At 42.7% G+C, this 16,327-nt stretch overlaps 1 protein-coding gene across 2 annotated transcripts in view; it reads right to left on the bottom strand.

The window, feature by feature from the left end:
- The window catches only part of shq1 (SHQ1, H/ACA ribonucleoprotein assembly factor), a 53,844-nt gene extending 38,378 nt beyond the window's left edge, over positions 1 to 15,466 (bottom strand). Inside the window, exons 1-9 of one of the 2 annotated variants that reach the window (XM_084927546.1) lie at positions 15,394 to 15,466; positions 14,324 to 14,493; positions 14,124 to 14,188; positions 9,995 to 10,123; positions 9,718 to 9,878; positions 9,531 to 9,643; positions 9,345 to 9,442; positions 606 to 763; positions 54 to 107 (exon numbers count right to left, since the gene is read on the bottom strand). In XM_084927546.1, coding sequence (XP_084783672.1) covers positions 54 to 107; positions 606 to 763; positions 9,345 to 9,442; positions 9,531 to 9,643; positions 9,718 to 9,878; positions 9,995 to 10,123; positions 14,124 to 14,188; positions 14,324 to 14,466 — 921 coding nt within the window. In that variant the 5' untranslated portion in view covers positions 14,467 to 14,493; positions 15,394 to 15,466. Of the gene's footprint in view, positions 1 to 53; positions 108 to 605; positions 764 to 9,344; positions 9,443 to 9,530; positions 9,644 to 9,717; positions 9,879 to 9,994; positions 10,124 to 14,123; positions 14,189 to 14,323; positions 14,503 to 15,393 lie in introns of those variants that run through there. The other variant, XM_084927545.1, reaches the window with a different exon arrangement.
- Positions 15,467 to 16,327: the final 861 nt, after the last annotated feature.

The raw sequence follows: 16,327 nt of genomic DNA, 5'->3' as shown, positions 1-16,327 counted from the left end.
TGACGAAGGTTTGCGCTCTTGAAGTGCTTCTTGCTGCGTTATAATTCACTCACCTCCAGCCAGCACAGAGTCCCACTGAGTTTTCTGATAGTCCACGGTGTTTCCACCTGCAGGGAAGAAGAGAGAAACTGGTCATCGGTGCAATAACAGACAGGAAACGCTACAAGAACATACACTGAAATAAAGTGAAAGCACCACAGCGGAGCAGAAGCTCAGAGTTCTGTAAAGAGCAGGCTACGAGCCATTGGAAATAAAGTGGGGGGAGGCTCCACAATATAATACCGAGTGGAATTAAAATATTCACCTATGACAGATTTTGTTTTCATAGCTGAGATTTAATTCAACATTAAGGCTGTATCAAATATTTACCACATGGTTTAACAAGGCAATCAGATTTGTTCCTCTCGCCTTGCTGCAGCAGCTACCTTTAGTGGAGTGACACAGGGAGACCTGGACTGAGCTTTAGGATCTGCTGGTAATCTCTTAAGGCTCTGAACAAAATGGAAGGCGGTCTAAAGGATGTGAGGATAGAGGGCTTTGTTATCCAAGGATAAGTGCTGCTCAGGAGGAGTTTCCTCTTCACACATATCTACACACACACTCACATTGTGTTCCCCCTCCGTCGAGCGCACTTCGTAGGTGTAAGCCAGCAGGATGTCCACGAGGCTTAGCCACGCTTGGTAACGAGACGCCTTGTCCAGCAGGTAGGAGCGGTTGGTGAATTTCCTCAGCTGCTCTTTCTCATCATCGGTGAACGGTACAGCTGCACGAGACCAAAGATTAGACAGTCAAAACACACGAAGCAGTCTAGTTTTTAAATGCGCAGACAAAAAGAATCCAGCTGTGGGTGTGAGAAGAGGTCACAGTGGTTAGGCTCCTTCTCACAGGTAAGCTCCCTGCGACGTACTGTCAGTAAATGACTTTACAAACAGTCAACAGACACATCATTTAAGAAAGCTCCTCGGCCACAAGTCAAAGACGCAAATTAACGATTTTTCACATCAAATACATACTGAAACCAGCACGCATCGAGGTGAGGCACATAGTCTCACTGCAGGGATAAACAGCTTAATAAAAATAGGTTTAGTGCAGTAAGTCTTTAAGATTATGTCCACACTAAGCCGGATAAATATGAGCTGCGTGCCATTTTGCTAACCTCGTGTTGTAGTCATGTTGAACACACAAAAGAGAGCCTTTGAATTACAATGAGACGTGAGGTAGGGTTAAATATGGACAGATCTGTGACCGATCCTGACGCATTTTAAGGGAAAATAAAATACCTGCAGGAGCCCGTGGCTGTGCGCTCGTAATACTGTGAGTAAATCTCACACTACCGCACGTCCGTGATAGACATAGCACGTCGCCGAAATACTGGAGATTACAGTCCAGCTGTGTGTGAAAATATGTCAATGAAAACTAAAACACTCGTCTTATTTATTCTTATTCACATGATGCTGGATTAGATATCCATTTTTATTAACAAAAAAAAGATCACAGTGTAGTGTGCCACTCAATAAGATCGGACAGCAAGAGCAAATGATAGTCTTAACAAGCAGGAACCATTGTCCACCTCCTCAAATCCCAGAATCCACACAACAAAACGACTGCATCAAATGGATTTTCCTCTCCCTGTCTTACTACATCCACTGTGTCAGGGCAAGAAAAGTCATAGTCTTCTTACCGCAAACTGATATACAGTTATGTCTTGTTGCATAAACGCTGTGCGCACAATTATAAGGCAAGTAAGCATTTTGACTATATCATCAGTTTCAATGTGTAGCTTCCAAATCCTAACAATATAAACAGCAGTGGCTCGTGGTGTGAATTGGTCAGCTCTAGTTCATGTCCAAGACTGAAACCTTACCACCACTGACCAAGTTAAGTTAAAATATCAAGACTGCACCAAGAAATATCTGAAGACAGATTTTTGTAAAGGGTTTTATGGACTGAAGAAATGAGAATAATTCTTGAAAGGCCAGATCAGTATCAGTAACAGGCACAGAGCTCCGCCAGATGCCAGCAAGGTGGAGGTAGGGTACTGGTACATCTTGGTGTTATTAAAATCGACCTTTTGGATTAAAGATCGCCTCAAAATCAGCTCGCAAACTACTGCCAGTTTTTAGAAGACACCGTCTTCAAGCAGGTGCAGGAAAAGATCTGAATCTGTCAAGAAGAGAGTGGTTTTTATGGAGGACAATGCTCCATCGCAAAAAGATGAAAGAATAATGACACAGTCCCCTGCCTCACCTCACCTAAAATCCTATCGAGAACTGACAGGCTTTATGAATGGAAGGCTGATGACTGGAAAAAACAGAAAAAAAGAGGGTTGCTATACTGGTCACAGATGTTGTTTTAAATGTTTATTTGTAAATTTAGAGTTTAGAGTCAATGCGGGCGTTCACACCAACCACGTTTTTCACAGTAAAATAACTATTTTACCTCAAGCACATGGCTAGACGCTGCTCCGGGTCAATCTCTTTCTCTCTGAACGCATTTCTCCACTTCCACAAATGTGGTCCCAACTCTACCAGCAAGAGCTCAGACTGACATCCTGAAATATGCATGAAAGCTTCAACTCCTGGATCAAACGGTGAAATTCTCCATGCTGCTGCTTTCTTGCGACAAATAAATGAATCCAGAATCTCCATTTCTTCCTTTTTTCCTTCAGAAACATCAGGACCAGCTCACGATGGCTTGATGTCGACTTCATTTTTTTCTCATGCATTTTTTGAGGATACATTTTTCGCAAAATTGCAATGCTATATGACAATTTCACATCCAACATATTCAAAATCTCATGTCCTTTTTTTGTGGAATGTAGTTGTAAAATGTAATTTAGTTGCACAATGATTCTAAACAGCAATAACTAGGGATGGGTACCGGTTCTGTCATAAACGGTAGTAACCAGACCGAAAAGCAGCGCACATTTCGGTGCTTTATTTCGGTGCTTTTTTTTTTCCTGAGCTGTGATACACTTTAGATTCTAGCCAATCATTTTACGTTTCCGAGGATAGTAGGCGGGTCCAGGTACGTACATTCTTTTAGAGCAGAGCTACAGATTAAAAATGCCCAAAGCGAAGCGGTCAAAGTCTGGCACAGCAAAAGATGCAAACTCAGCAGCCTGCAACAGGTGCTTTAAGCTGATACTGTGCAAAGGAGGTAACACCTCAAATCTGATGAAACACCTGGTGACGCATAGCGTTTTTTTTAAAAGCCGAGAAATGCACCGTATTTGATAGCTTGCTGCAAGACCTCACACCGAGCACATCTACTGCAGGTGTGGTGCCAGTTATCGGACCCGGAGTTAGCAACATCCCCCAAAAACCCGAAGAGGAGAGTCCTGGCCCCTAGCCCTGCCACTGTAGCAGAAATGATGACAGATGATGATGGCAGCAGCAGCCGTTCTTCTCTGGGTCAGTAGCTTAATGTTGTTTGTGTGTAATTTACGTTGAGTAGGCTAACCACGTTATTACATTAATGCATGTAAGGTGAACTAGCAAACATCATCATAGTTACATGCAGCTGTCTTCTTGTTTGATGGCAGATACTCCCTTCACCCTGGCCAAAAAGGCTAAAATGACCAAAGAAAAAGTGGAAAACAGTTAAACATGAGAGGTTTTTGGACAAAGTTTGTGTTTTTTTCCATTGTTTAAGCAGTGCTTCCAGCCAAGAATGATGCCATATATGCCCCTTAGTTGCAGAAAAGGCTAACATTGTTATCTTTTTACAAAAAAAAAAACAGCTGAATATTAGAGGTTTTTGGACAAAGTTTGTGTTCTCCATTCTTTAAGCACTGGTTTGAGCACCGTTTAAGCACCGGCACCGTTTCAAAAGTACCGGTTTGGCACCGGTATCGGATAAAACCTAAACGATACCCATCCCTACCAATAACTGCCCAACATTCACGTACACACAGATATTCTCTACAAAAGCCAAAACTTTTACTGTCTTAAATAATCAGGTTTGACTTTATGTAACGTTTTGGATTGATCGCGAGCGCTGTAGTTGCTGATCAATCAAATTAATCCCCCAAAATACGACATGCCTAATAATTGTGCACAGGTTATACAAGAGAAAAAGAATCTGTCATCTGTGACGGTGTCTTCAGATGAAACCCAGACTGAAGGTTTGCACGCTGTTTTCTCACACATACATTATGACTGTTGCCCAATCCATGGCTGTGGTGTGATTGTTGATTAGATTCTGTGTTGAAGAGCAGAAGCAAAATAGGACAAATAGGCCCACATTAAATAAGCTAAATTAGCAGAGCTGATGTTATTAGTACTGTGCGTGTTTCAAAGCGGCTTTGCATTAAGAAAAATTGGAGCTCTGTAACATGAAAATATCTCCAAACCTCGGCTTCCTTTCTCTCTGCAAATTCGCTAACTGTTGTCTTTTGAAAGAAACATCTGCTTAATGGGGATCTGTGGCAAGCCTAATGGGGCGACACAAACAGACTTCAATCCCATTTTAAGCGATCTGCGATCATTCAGTATTGAAAGGCATGCTGAATGTCTGCGGCAACATGCTGTAACTCCAACTCCCCCCACCAAGCAGCTTATTAAACAGCTGAAAGCAATCCCTCTCTCTGCATGAGAAAAAGAGAGTCCCTGCTCCGAGCCCTTGGTGTGCAAGGTGTGTGCTGGCTGGAGCAAATGCACACACACAAACACATTTGATATACACAGACACACACAAACACACATACACACACACAGACACACACGCACAGGCAGCGCTTCAGAGTGATCTCCTTGGCTGCAGTGGGAACTTGGCTGTGCTGCGAAGGAGATTCCTGCTGCATTACGTCAGGATTCAGCTCCCTGCAGACACTACCTGAGTCCCTCGTCAGTGTAGCTGCAGAGGGAGAGCTCAGACACAAAGATCTGCGTGCATGTGCACTTTTAACGTAACGGTACAGGCACCGAGATAAGGGGAGAAGCTATAAATATGAAACACCAAAGTGACTCACTAGCTTAAGTAACAGCTATCTAAGTGAATGCGCATCTGTGTCGCTCAAACACATGGGTGCGTGCAAATGCAAGGATGCATGAGCACTTGAGGAAAAACAAAGCAGCCTCTCTCTCCTTCAGCACAGACCCAGCAGCTTCGTGCTGCTGATATATTTTCTATTAACTCCGTGTACCCGATTTACCCACCGCCACGTTCATTCATCTCCACTACGGAGCCAGTCGATTCTACTGGGCATTAGCACACAGCCTATGAGGGCCTCTGCTGATTGCAAATTAATTTCTGACCTAAATCCTCCTGTTGGAACGAAAGCCTGGCTCGTCACTGCTCTCTACAGGTCCAGATGGCCGGATGGCATGGAGCAAATATGCCTGGTCAAAATACTGCTGAGGGCTGGAAAATGCTCAGAATCACACAAATGCTAGAGGTCAAAGTTTGACCGTGCATAAGAGAGTCGGTTAATTTTGCGCACTCACACTGTGATGATGTCAAAGATCGAATCAAAGGGACATTTAATGATCAGTCTGTTCAGACGTGAGCAGTGTCGCGGGCTAAATCAGCAGAAGACCATCTAAGCTGGTCACAGGTCCGGTTTCTACATCCAGCCATAACAAAGACACAAAGAGTGTCAGGTAGAGAGAGAGGCCAAGCTGTCAGGAGCATTTAAGCTGGACCAGTGCGTTAATACAGGCCTCCAGTGGACAGCTGTGGCCTGTCAGCGCGCTGGCCCTGACACTGGAGAGCACAAAGGGGCCAGTTTTCTTGTTTTCTACTTCATTAGCACTTGGGTCCACATCCATCTGTCAGGTGACATATAGATATATATATATCAGGCTTAGCAGAAGCGAGGGGGGGGGTGTATAGTAAACCCAGATAGAGGAATTGGAGATCTCCGTTTGAAAAATATGGCAAACAGTTAAAATCATGAGCACGCTTTCAAGATTTGACGGCAAGCCGCTTAAATCTCCTGACTGACGCCATTCTTCACACTCGGCTGAGGCTAATGCTATTCGAGCTGTCAATCAAGCCATTAAGTTTAATTTGGCCCATTTATCTACGCCCAGGCTCCCGACTGAGCCACTCTGTCTTAGAATGCAGAATGAGGAGAGGGAGCCGGCGGAGCTACAGTGAACCGTAATGTTCGTCGGAGGCTAAACTCCAAGATGAGGCTAATGGCTTTTGCCGCGCTGACTGATGGCTGCTCGTCAGCGCTGGTAAAAGCACGGCCGGCAGCACTCCCTCCAGCAACGCTGCTATCTGTTTAATCTAAATCCTCCCTTAAGCGTACAACATCCATTCACTGCACACAGGCTGTAGCTGTGAGCCGCAGTGAAAGGTCTGGAATTAGCAGACTGTTAGGGAGGCTGGATGGCACAATTACACGGTCTCTCAGAGTGCTAGGGTTCACAAGCTATCACTCCCGTGGAAGTGGCTGAACAAAGAGAGGAAACCGGGACCCCTCCGGACAACAAGCAACTCTTCTCAAACTAAATTTATAGACTATTAATGTAAGCAGACGGGAAATTTTTAGAAAGGAGAAAAAAAATGATAGTTTAAATTAGTCAGCAGGCAGCAGACGGATGGAGAGATTAGGGAAAGTCCAAGTTCAATCCTTCATAATGACAAGTGTCTTTCCTGTTCAAGTGCCCCGAGGCACTTTTAGCAGGGAGCACAAGCTGAGGTCTGTCCTTCTGTTAGAAGGGCCCACTGCAGAGACTTGTGCGTCCTTTAGGATTTCATATACTGTCAGTGTCTGACAAGCTCAGCAGTAACACTCTTTTTCGCTCTGATTCAATCCGCAGAAGTACTGGGGAGACGATTTAAAACACAGTGAATGGGAAAATGATCAGTGAGAGGTTAAACTTATATAATAAACAATGCACGATTGCTCTCTTTATTTTTGAAACGTCATGCCACCTCCTGGTGGCATTCAGTAATTACTTTGCTGCTGTTCTAATAGCTTGATGAATGATCCGCATTTAGGTCACAGAATGTGTGTGACATTGTTTTAAGTAATTGGACATAAAGGCTGCAGACTGAGGGCGGTAAAGCATGCACTGCATATGTAAAAATGCAGATGTGAGTTGCTCATGTTTACCTTGCAAACACATTACAGCACACTAAACTACTGCAAACCTTGGGTATCAGGTCTGAGTGTTTCTAGATCAGTGATGGAAAGTAACTGAAAACATTAACATGATACTTTCAGTACTTATTTAAAATGCACATGCAGGTTCAGTTTTAAAGTTTTTTACTATGCAGAGTATTTCAGTTTAATGTTTTTTTACCTTTCCACTCTACTACATCTCCTAGAGCAGGGGTCTCACACTGAGATTCAAACTCGTCTGTGACCTTTAGTCAACATACCTATGGTATCAGTTTCAAAGTCCTATGTTCCTCGTTCTTGAGTTATCGCATTCACAAACTTATGCGTCCGCCCGCTCTGCAGGGTGATGACAATACCCCATCAGCATCGTATGGCTGAGTGATAGTAACTGTTGAAACTCCACCTCTGTTCCTTGCCTTAAGATATCTCAAGTATTAAATATATAGTTAAACTTCCGTACAGTGACAAAACTGGGACTTTTACTGGTTTATTTTCCAACTTTGTTTCCTTTCACAACATGTAAAAATGAAATTTGTGACTTTGGACCAATCACAGAAAAATGTCCAATGTGGGACAATCACAACAGATCTGCAGGATTTGTAAGTGGGATTATTGATCCTGATTCAACTAAAAATTCTGGTTTTGTCATATTTTACAATAAATCTAGACAAATGTAATGTAAGACAAATGTAAACAGATCTGTGTTGCAGGACTTTCTCTACAGTAGACAAAAAACACTGTGTGTCATCCAGCTACAATCCTGAAACGCTGCTGACACATCTTTATGTATCAGTAAGAACATTTTAACATTTTCCATAACAGTATCATGCCATGTCTGTGAAGGTTCTCAGTCATCCAGGTCATCGTAGTCAAAGGAGCTTGCAAAGAAAAGCGTCTGGACTTCTTTAAGTTACTTGAAGACGTTTCACCTCTCATCCGAGAAGCTTCTTCAGTTCTAAGGTCAAATGGTGGAGAGTCCCAGATATAAACCTAGTGGGAGTATCCCCCCACAGAGGGACAAAAGGACCCCCTGATGATCCTCTAATCGCCTGAGCCAAGGTGTGAAACTGGGTGTGGGTCCCAATCAGCCAGAGTTTCGGGTGTGTTCATTGTGAAACCTGGCCCCACCTTATCATGCGAATTCCTGAGGTCAGATGGCCCAGGATGTGAGTGGGCGTTAAGGCGTCTGGGAAGGGATCTCAAAACTGGATTATAGATGGCAGAGAGTTGGTGTCGTAAACCCCCGCCTCTGTTCAAAGATGGTCGCTCACAGTGGACAAAGATGGCTTCTTTCACTCCTCTTTCAAACCATCTGTCCTCTCTGTCCAAAATGTGAACATTGGCATCCTCGAAAGAGTGTCCTTTATCCTTAAGATGCAGATGGACTGCTGAGTCTTGTCCTGTGGAGATGGCTCTTCTGTGTTGTGCCATGCGCTTGTGAAGTGGCTGTTTGGTCTCTCCAATGTAGAGGTCTGGGCATTCCTCGCTGCACTGTACAGCATACACCACATTGTTAAGTCTGTGTTTTGGCGTTTTGTCTTTCGGGTGAACCAGTTTTTGTCTGAGCGTGTTGCTGGGTCTGAAATGCACCGGGATGTCATGCTTGGAGAAAACTCTCCTAAGTTTTTCTGATACACCGGCTACATAGGGGATGACAATGTTGTTGCGTCTGTCCTTCTTATCCTCCCTCGCTGGTGTCTGGTCTTCTTTTCTGTGCCTCTTTGCTGACTTTAAGAACGCCCATTTAGGATAGCCGCACGTTTTGAGTGCTTCCTTTACATGTGTGTGTTCCTTCTTTTTTCCTTCAGGCTTAGAGGGAACATGTTCTGCCCGGTGGTGTAGGGTCCTAATTACTCCAAGTTTGTGTTCCAAAGGGTGATGGGAGTCAAAGAGGAGGTACTGGTCCGTGTGTGTGGGCTTCTGGTAAACTTCGATGTTGAGTTTGCCGTTCTCTTCAATGTGCACAGCGCAGTCCAGGAAAGGCAAACAGTTGTCCTTTGTGTCTTCCCTGGTATCATGCCATGTTCTCAAGAGCAAGTCATCTTTCTTCAATACTTTTAAGTGCATTTAGTGAGTAATGCACTTGTTCCTTTGTTTGATTCAAAGGCAGGAGATTTACTTGCTGACATGAGTACTTTGTCACCCAATGTTTCTTATTACAGCATATTTATCTTATTAATTTATGTCTCCTTTTTAGAAACAGCCAAAGCAGAGACTTATCTCAACAACAGTAATTAAACAGATTTAGATGATGACATAAACTCACCAGATTCGCCCTCTTGCTCTGAAGAAGGGCTCAGCTTTGTCCACCATGGCCTAAACTTCAGCAGCCCCTTTATCTCACCATCCTCAAACCAATCAGCCCTGCAATTACACGCAGCTATAACTGAGTAAAAGCAGAAGAGGATTAAAGATGCTTTACCTGAGAGGTTTTTAGCCTTGTTAAACTTACAAGTAATGGTCAGTAGAGAAGGCTGATGCTTCTGCCTCCAGCCGAGCCTGCCTCCTCTCTGCTGCTGACGTTCCTTCTGGGTTCTTGATGTCGATCACGTCACTGAGCTCTTTCTGAAGAACATTTACAGCACGGGTGAGTTGAAGTCCAAATCTGTAACGCACCTTCATCTATCCATGGATCTTACCTGCAGTCGGGCAAATACTCCACACCTCTGATTGCCAAAGCCGTATTTCTGCAGGGCTCTCAGCTCTTCCTCAGACTTCTCCATGTAAATCTCCTGCTCAACCTGCCAATCAAAGTCTTCTTCATCTTCGTCTTCATTATCTCCCACCCTTTCACTGCACTCTTTAGAAATGATAAAAAGCCACCACATTGTAGACTGTATGCCATCTTTTCCACCCGTGTGCACAAACTGAACACTGTCTGGACAAGCGAGGTAAGCAAATGAATAAATGACTTACCAGTACTCACTTCTTCCACCAATGGTTTGGCTGAACGGGAGCCCTTTGGGGCGAGGAGGCTTGTTAGCATCTGAAGACCTTCGAAGTGCTCTCCCGGTGTCTCCTTAGGGACCCAAAGAGTGAAAAGACCTATAGCAACATAGCACGTGTAAGAGATCACATGTTTAATGTACTGTGTACTGTGTGTGCTAATGTACTTGAAAATGAGGGCGGGAAGCAGCAATAAAACCCCCCAGGAGCCAGAGGCAGACAGAAATGGATCTGGGAGGACTGCGCCATCCATGATGCAAGAGGACTGGAGACCTAAGACCACACATCTCTGCGATATCTGTGCACCCATCCCACCAGGAGAAGGAGGGAGGCCCTAAAAGGGCGCCAAGAGATGGAAGTCCCAGAGGCAATGTGCAGCCGACTCCATTAGGGGCCTCCCTCCCTGGTGTGAACAGAGATCAGGGTCCAAGGGCTCCAGGTACCCAAGAACCACCCAATACCCAAAACACAAAGATGCACCTGCACATACATTGACCTCACGACCCTCCTGGCGAGCAGACCCACACCCCCAGCATCTGGCAGTGTGTGAAAGGGGTAGGAAATACATAGCTTGTTTCAGCTGCTTGAACCGCCGCTGTAGGAAAAAGCACCTACTGTGGGGTATGTACTTGTGAGCATGCCTGAAATACCCACTGAGTAGGGCTCCACAGTCGCAACAAGCAGACTGTTTTTCCCACCCTGCAGTGGAAAGGCAGCCACTGCCCACACAGTCCAATGTCTCCATGCTTTAGATCACAAGAAGTACACAACATCTAAACAGCCTCCAGCCAGACACAAAAACTGTTTTCCAACCGACGCTACTCCCTACCCAGGGTGAGAGAGACTGTTCTGTATCTTAATTCAATGTTTTTTTAAGATTCAATGGTTTTTTAAGGAAACCTGCAGTTTCCTTTGGGGGGAAAAAAAAAAATCATAATAAGGAATAATTAAAATTGTAGCTATGATTAGCTGACCCGCAAAGCTAGATAATTAGCATTCCTCAAATGAGTATTTACTTGCTTTCCTGCATTTCATAACATTTTAGACTGAGTGTGTGTGACTGCTGATGAGCCAAACAAAGCTGCTTTTAGACTTCACACTGCGCTGGGGTAACTTTTAGATGAGAATTTAGATCACAGACATTTTAAAAGAGACACCACAATAAATATCAGAGAAGATCTTAAGTCCTACCTAACAACATGACAAATACCTGACACCATACAGCATCAAATCCAACTCAAATCATGGATTACTGAAGTCACTGATTTCCATGCATGTTTCTACAACAAACCACTGCTGATCAACCAGGCCATCTGTCCGCACCGTGCCTCATACTCCAGGAGCTGCTTCACAGAACCGCTATTAAAACTAAATAGGCAACACATGATTGATGATTTGAACGGCTTGGCAACGACGCAGAGATAATCTGATGGTTGCCTAAAGACCTCATAAACTTTCAATGCACCCAAGCGTTAGGGCTTTGAAGTGCTTTACAATGGGAGATGACTAATTGCTCGAGTTGCAGGCCTTGCAGAATGGAGAGCCCGGAAGAGGGATCTTAATGATTGCTCATTATAAGTCTAAACAAGGACACTCATTAGCGGAGCTTTATTAGCAGATGTTACAGGCTTATTTAGACGCTGCGTGTTAACTGGGGCCATGCTGACAGACAGGCAACGAGGTGTCAGAGTCCATAAGGCAGATGTCTGCGTAAAGACGGCTTCATTATGGCTGATTATGGGCAAAGGAACGTCAAAGACAGACCACAGTGATGGGAAGTAGTCAACATCACACTCATAAGCATTATGATTTGCTCATTAAAGAGTTAAAGAAAATCCCACATGAGCTGTCACAGTCAGTGCAACAGAGCTTCCTGCACTCTGTAATCATTATGACATTAAACATGGCTCCAGCATCCATTTAAATGGGATAAAATAACATGACCAGCTAAGGCTAATTTACCATTTATTGAATGACTGAAGCATAAAGGGGAGATGCCCCCCGAGGTACAATCGGTGACTGCTACTGGAACTGTGACAGTGCAACATCATCACCAACATCATGTGAAGCAAACACAGCCATAATTTTGTCACAATATGCCATGAAGTCTAAATACAATCAAACATAAACAAAATTGGTTTTCTAAAGTATGAAAAAAAATTTATTTTTGATATCCACTTAACACCCTTCTTCACCCAATCTGGAGTCATTAAAAGGAGAGGCAGAGAGGAGAAGGTCAGAGCCTATCTCAGCTGTCACAGCACAAGACGTGAGGTCTGTCTGCTCGGTCATCACAAGGCTAACACAGAGAGGCGGACTCATGGCCACACCTACAGCCAATTTAGACTCACCGACTAAACTAGCATGCATGTCTTTGGGCTGTGGGAGGAAGCCCAAGAGGGACAAGACTCAAGCGCCACACAGCAAAGTCCCCAGAGAGCCAGCAGGTTTAAAGCAAGAACATTTATACTGTCAATCTCATTTTTTCCACCTAAAAAGATTACCAAGGTAACGTGTGCTGAACACAGAGGTTCGGTTTAAAATCTACAGGAAGTGCCACATTGTCACAGAATCACATGTTCTAAAAGTGATCTAGAGCTCAGCTGACAGGAAAAATTGCATATTCATAACGTGTTTAAATGAGGCTTTCTGAGCTCTAATGTATGAAACACCCCTCTGCAAAGGTAAACAAAACTCACAGACAACCAGGATGTGTGCACCTCAATTTATTTCAGATTTCCACAAGTTTTGATTAGGGTCTAAGGCTCTGAAAAGCCAGTAAATGCAAAGAAAGCATGGCTGTAGTAAACTATGTACATACATAATACAGTCTACAACCTTAGCATTTACCAAAAGTACCACTTGTAAGTTGTGTTCACATAGACACCTCAAACAGACATTTCATAGCATGCTGCTGCCACATTTTTGCTTTGATATTTCATTCCCCATGGTGAATATCTTAAAGGTACAGTAAGTTTTCTCGTTTTTTTATACATTGATTCGTGCATTATTACATCTTCCAGCAAACTGATGCCTTTTAATAAACTTAGAAAGAATCCATAAAGCTAACGTGTTGCCCCAACATCTTGCATACAGTGGGCAGGATGGACACCGCCGTTCCATTTAATCGCATTTTATGTATGTAGCTATACACCGGCCACAGTCATAGTATGACTCGGAAGTTATTTGTGATCTTTAAATGAAAAGTATCCATTTCAAGCTATACATGACCATTTAACATCTATCTGTGCATATTTTCATCATCTCTTTCTCATCATGTCTCTCTCATTCATCTCTACCACAGCCTCTTCCTCCTCACCTCAAGCCTCATGTCCTTGAACGGAAGTCGGGCTGAAACACACAAAACCGTGCTTATGTATTCCCAATATTATTGCAGTTTGTTTTTTTTTTTTATTGTCAGCAGATTAGATGTGCGACCCTCCTGTCTCCAGACAGCTGACAACGAGCCGGCTAAACAACAACAGCTGGTTATGAGCTAACATCATCCCAGCTAAACTTGGAAAGCAGTTAATTGGTCACAAATAAAATCTGCAGCCTGACAAAGCACCCAAACACACAGCCAGGCTCTTACAAAAAGAAAAACGGGGCCATATAACAAGTGAATATGTGCAATGGGACAGTGACAGGTTCTCCCAAGTACTTGAAACACTCTGTGTATCCCTCCACACAGGGTATGTGTTTCATACCAGAGGTCTTGTGTCTGAATCGTCATTCAGTCTACGAATCCTCCTCGCAGCTCCTATTCAGTTTCTGGATTATTGGAAATTATGGTATAATTCAGTGGTTAAAATCAGCAGATTAGATGTTTGATACTGAAAAGAAATGTTGCATGTTTTTTTGTTTTTTTTTTAAAAATAAGCTTTTTTTTTTTTTTTTTTAAACAATGGAAAAGACAACAGTTGCTTTTTCCCCCTCTTGCCTCATCGAGTGCTGATATTTTATTCATTGCAGAGTGAGAGACATTCACAAGCAGGAACTTTACAAAGGGGGAGGTGGTCCTCTGGTACCCAATTAAAGTAGCTAAAACACCCAAGCAAGCTTTTGATTTGCGTCACACTGTTAATGCTGTGCGACCTACCTTTATCTATGTCAAACTTTGCCTTTTCCCTTCCATCCTCCATAATTCTTCCAGGAAGAGTTAGCCTGAAAATCAAATATTACGTCCCTTTTAAGTTCAACATTGCGATTAAAAAAAACAAACAAACATTCTGAATATTCATTTAGGCCCGGTGTAGATGGTGCCATTTGAAACAATTAACTGTACATTGCTTAACTCACCTCAGAAAGTAGGGCTTTGCAAAAAACTTTAAATCTGTTCCATCAATGTAAAGGTCAAAGTCTGACGTTCTGGTGTAGGGCACACGGATGCTGAGGATCAGGTGGTCAGGCTCTTGGCTCAGGTCAAACGCAGGCGTTATCATCTTGAATGATGATGATGTAATACTGCTCTGTAGCATAAATTACAGAAATGACATAAGCGTCAATTTCACTGTATAGGAATGCATGCCCGACCGTGTTAACACGGGCCAGCTGATTATAGCATGCCACCTGGTGGATAACTCTATTAAATGTTGCTGACCACGTGACCAGACCACGTACGTCCCACTGACAGTGAAAACTGTCAACACAGGTCACGTCAAACATAACGGGCAGCTTCTTGTATCTTTAGTAACTTACAAAAGGGGTCTTTATGGTGGCTTAATGCTAGCTTTTAAGTCCTCCTTCATGTTTTCGGTCGCCTAGACGCAGTATCACACCAAACTACGTTAAAGAAATCTGGACATTTAAACTGGTACTGCTTTTTGGCAAACACGTGAGATCTCTAAATTTTGCCTTATTATGTTCTTGAAGCTGCAATGAAAAACTTGTCTCCGGTGTGACAGCTGAAATTCATTTCTTAATCATCTGTAAGCAATTCATTAACGTGACATTACCGCAGTCTAAGAGCGAAATATGAATTGGGTATGTACATACACAGTGCATAAACAATAAACATTTTTTTATTCAAAAACTTGTTGTTTATTAGCTTTCTAACTGCCCGAATTTAACCTCACACCATAACAATTACGCGACATTAAGTGCTAGTCAATGAGGCGAGTGCGGTGTTGATAATCTTTATGCCAAACATTTTAACAAATTTTTAAACGAAGTTCCGCTCGTGGTTAGCATGCTACTAGCCTGTATAGCAAGCTAACACATGTCTGGGGCTGCTGTAGCACGCAGTAGTACTAGCCGCTACAACACGACTTTTAATATGCTGTATTTATTGAAAACTGACTTGCGAATACGTTCAAGTAAATCGCTGATACAACGCATGTTGAAAAAGGTTAACACGCAGCCACACTCACCCCAAATACTGTGACTTATCCCAAAAAGCAGTGCTGGCTGCTCTTTGATGTGGCGTCCATCTTTTACCGTAATACAGAGTTGAAAACGGCAGTTAAAAAGTGCTGATTTTAAAAAATCATTACTGTCAACAATTGAAATGAAAAATTTAAGGTTTTGTCAGAAGATGACATAATAATCAATTTATTTAAAATCATTTATAACTTATAACTTATATATTAGTAGATATATGCTGAAATTGGGGACAATACTTTAATTAATATTATTATTTCAAATATTAAAATAAATAAATAAATTAATAATAATAATAATAATAATAATAATAATGTAACTGCTTAAGTGACGCACATGATTATCTATTTTTCATTCCCTTAATTTTGGACATGATGAAAGCCTCCACTGTAGGTGGTGTGACACAAAGAGAAACACTCCCTTGTCAATGCAAACTTGTAAGTATTCTAGCAGATCATTTTTGTTTGTCCTCTTCTATCCCCAGTCATCTGAAGCACTTTTAGCTAAGCGTGGTTTTAAATACAGGATCTGTGAAACCCAAAGTCAGAGCTAATTTAACTTTCATTAATGGTTTTACATTAAATGTCTATGTAAAATAAATACATAAATAAGGAACACAAAGACACGGATTCTGCCGATCATACACAAGAAAGAGAGCAGCACGAATCTTTAAATAGAATATTTAAACCCTCAGTTCTAGTGTAGCACCGCGAGTTAAATTCGCTGAAAATTCGCATCCCCTGAATGAAATTACTCCCATGGCCAAATCAGCAGCTAGTCTGATACCATCGTTAATCTATTGCATTCATTAAGATTTAAGCATAAGCATTAGCATTGCCTCAGGAAGGTAAGCTGTGGCGTAATAAAACAGACATTTCAGATACTTTAGGTCTGGTCAAAATATCGTGTGGCGCTATTACTTCA

This window comes from Perissodus microlepis, chromosome 5 (assembly GCF_051167445.1).
Source record: "Perissodus microlepis isolate ML-2025 ecotype Zambia chromosome 5, ASM5116744v1, whole genome shotgun sequence".
NCBI lineage: Eukaryota > Metazoa > Chordata > Actinopteri > Cichliformes > Cichlidae > Perissodus > Perissodus microlepis.
Note: the sequence above shows the minus strand (reverse complement) of the source record. Positions and strands in the feature narration are given on the sequence as shown.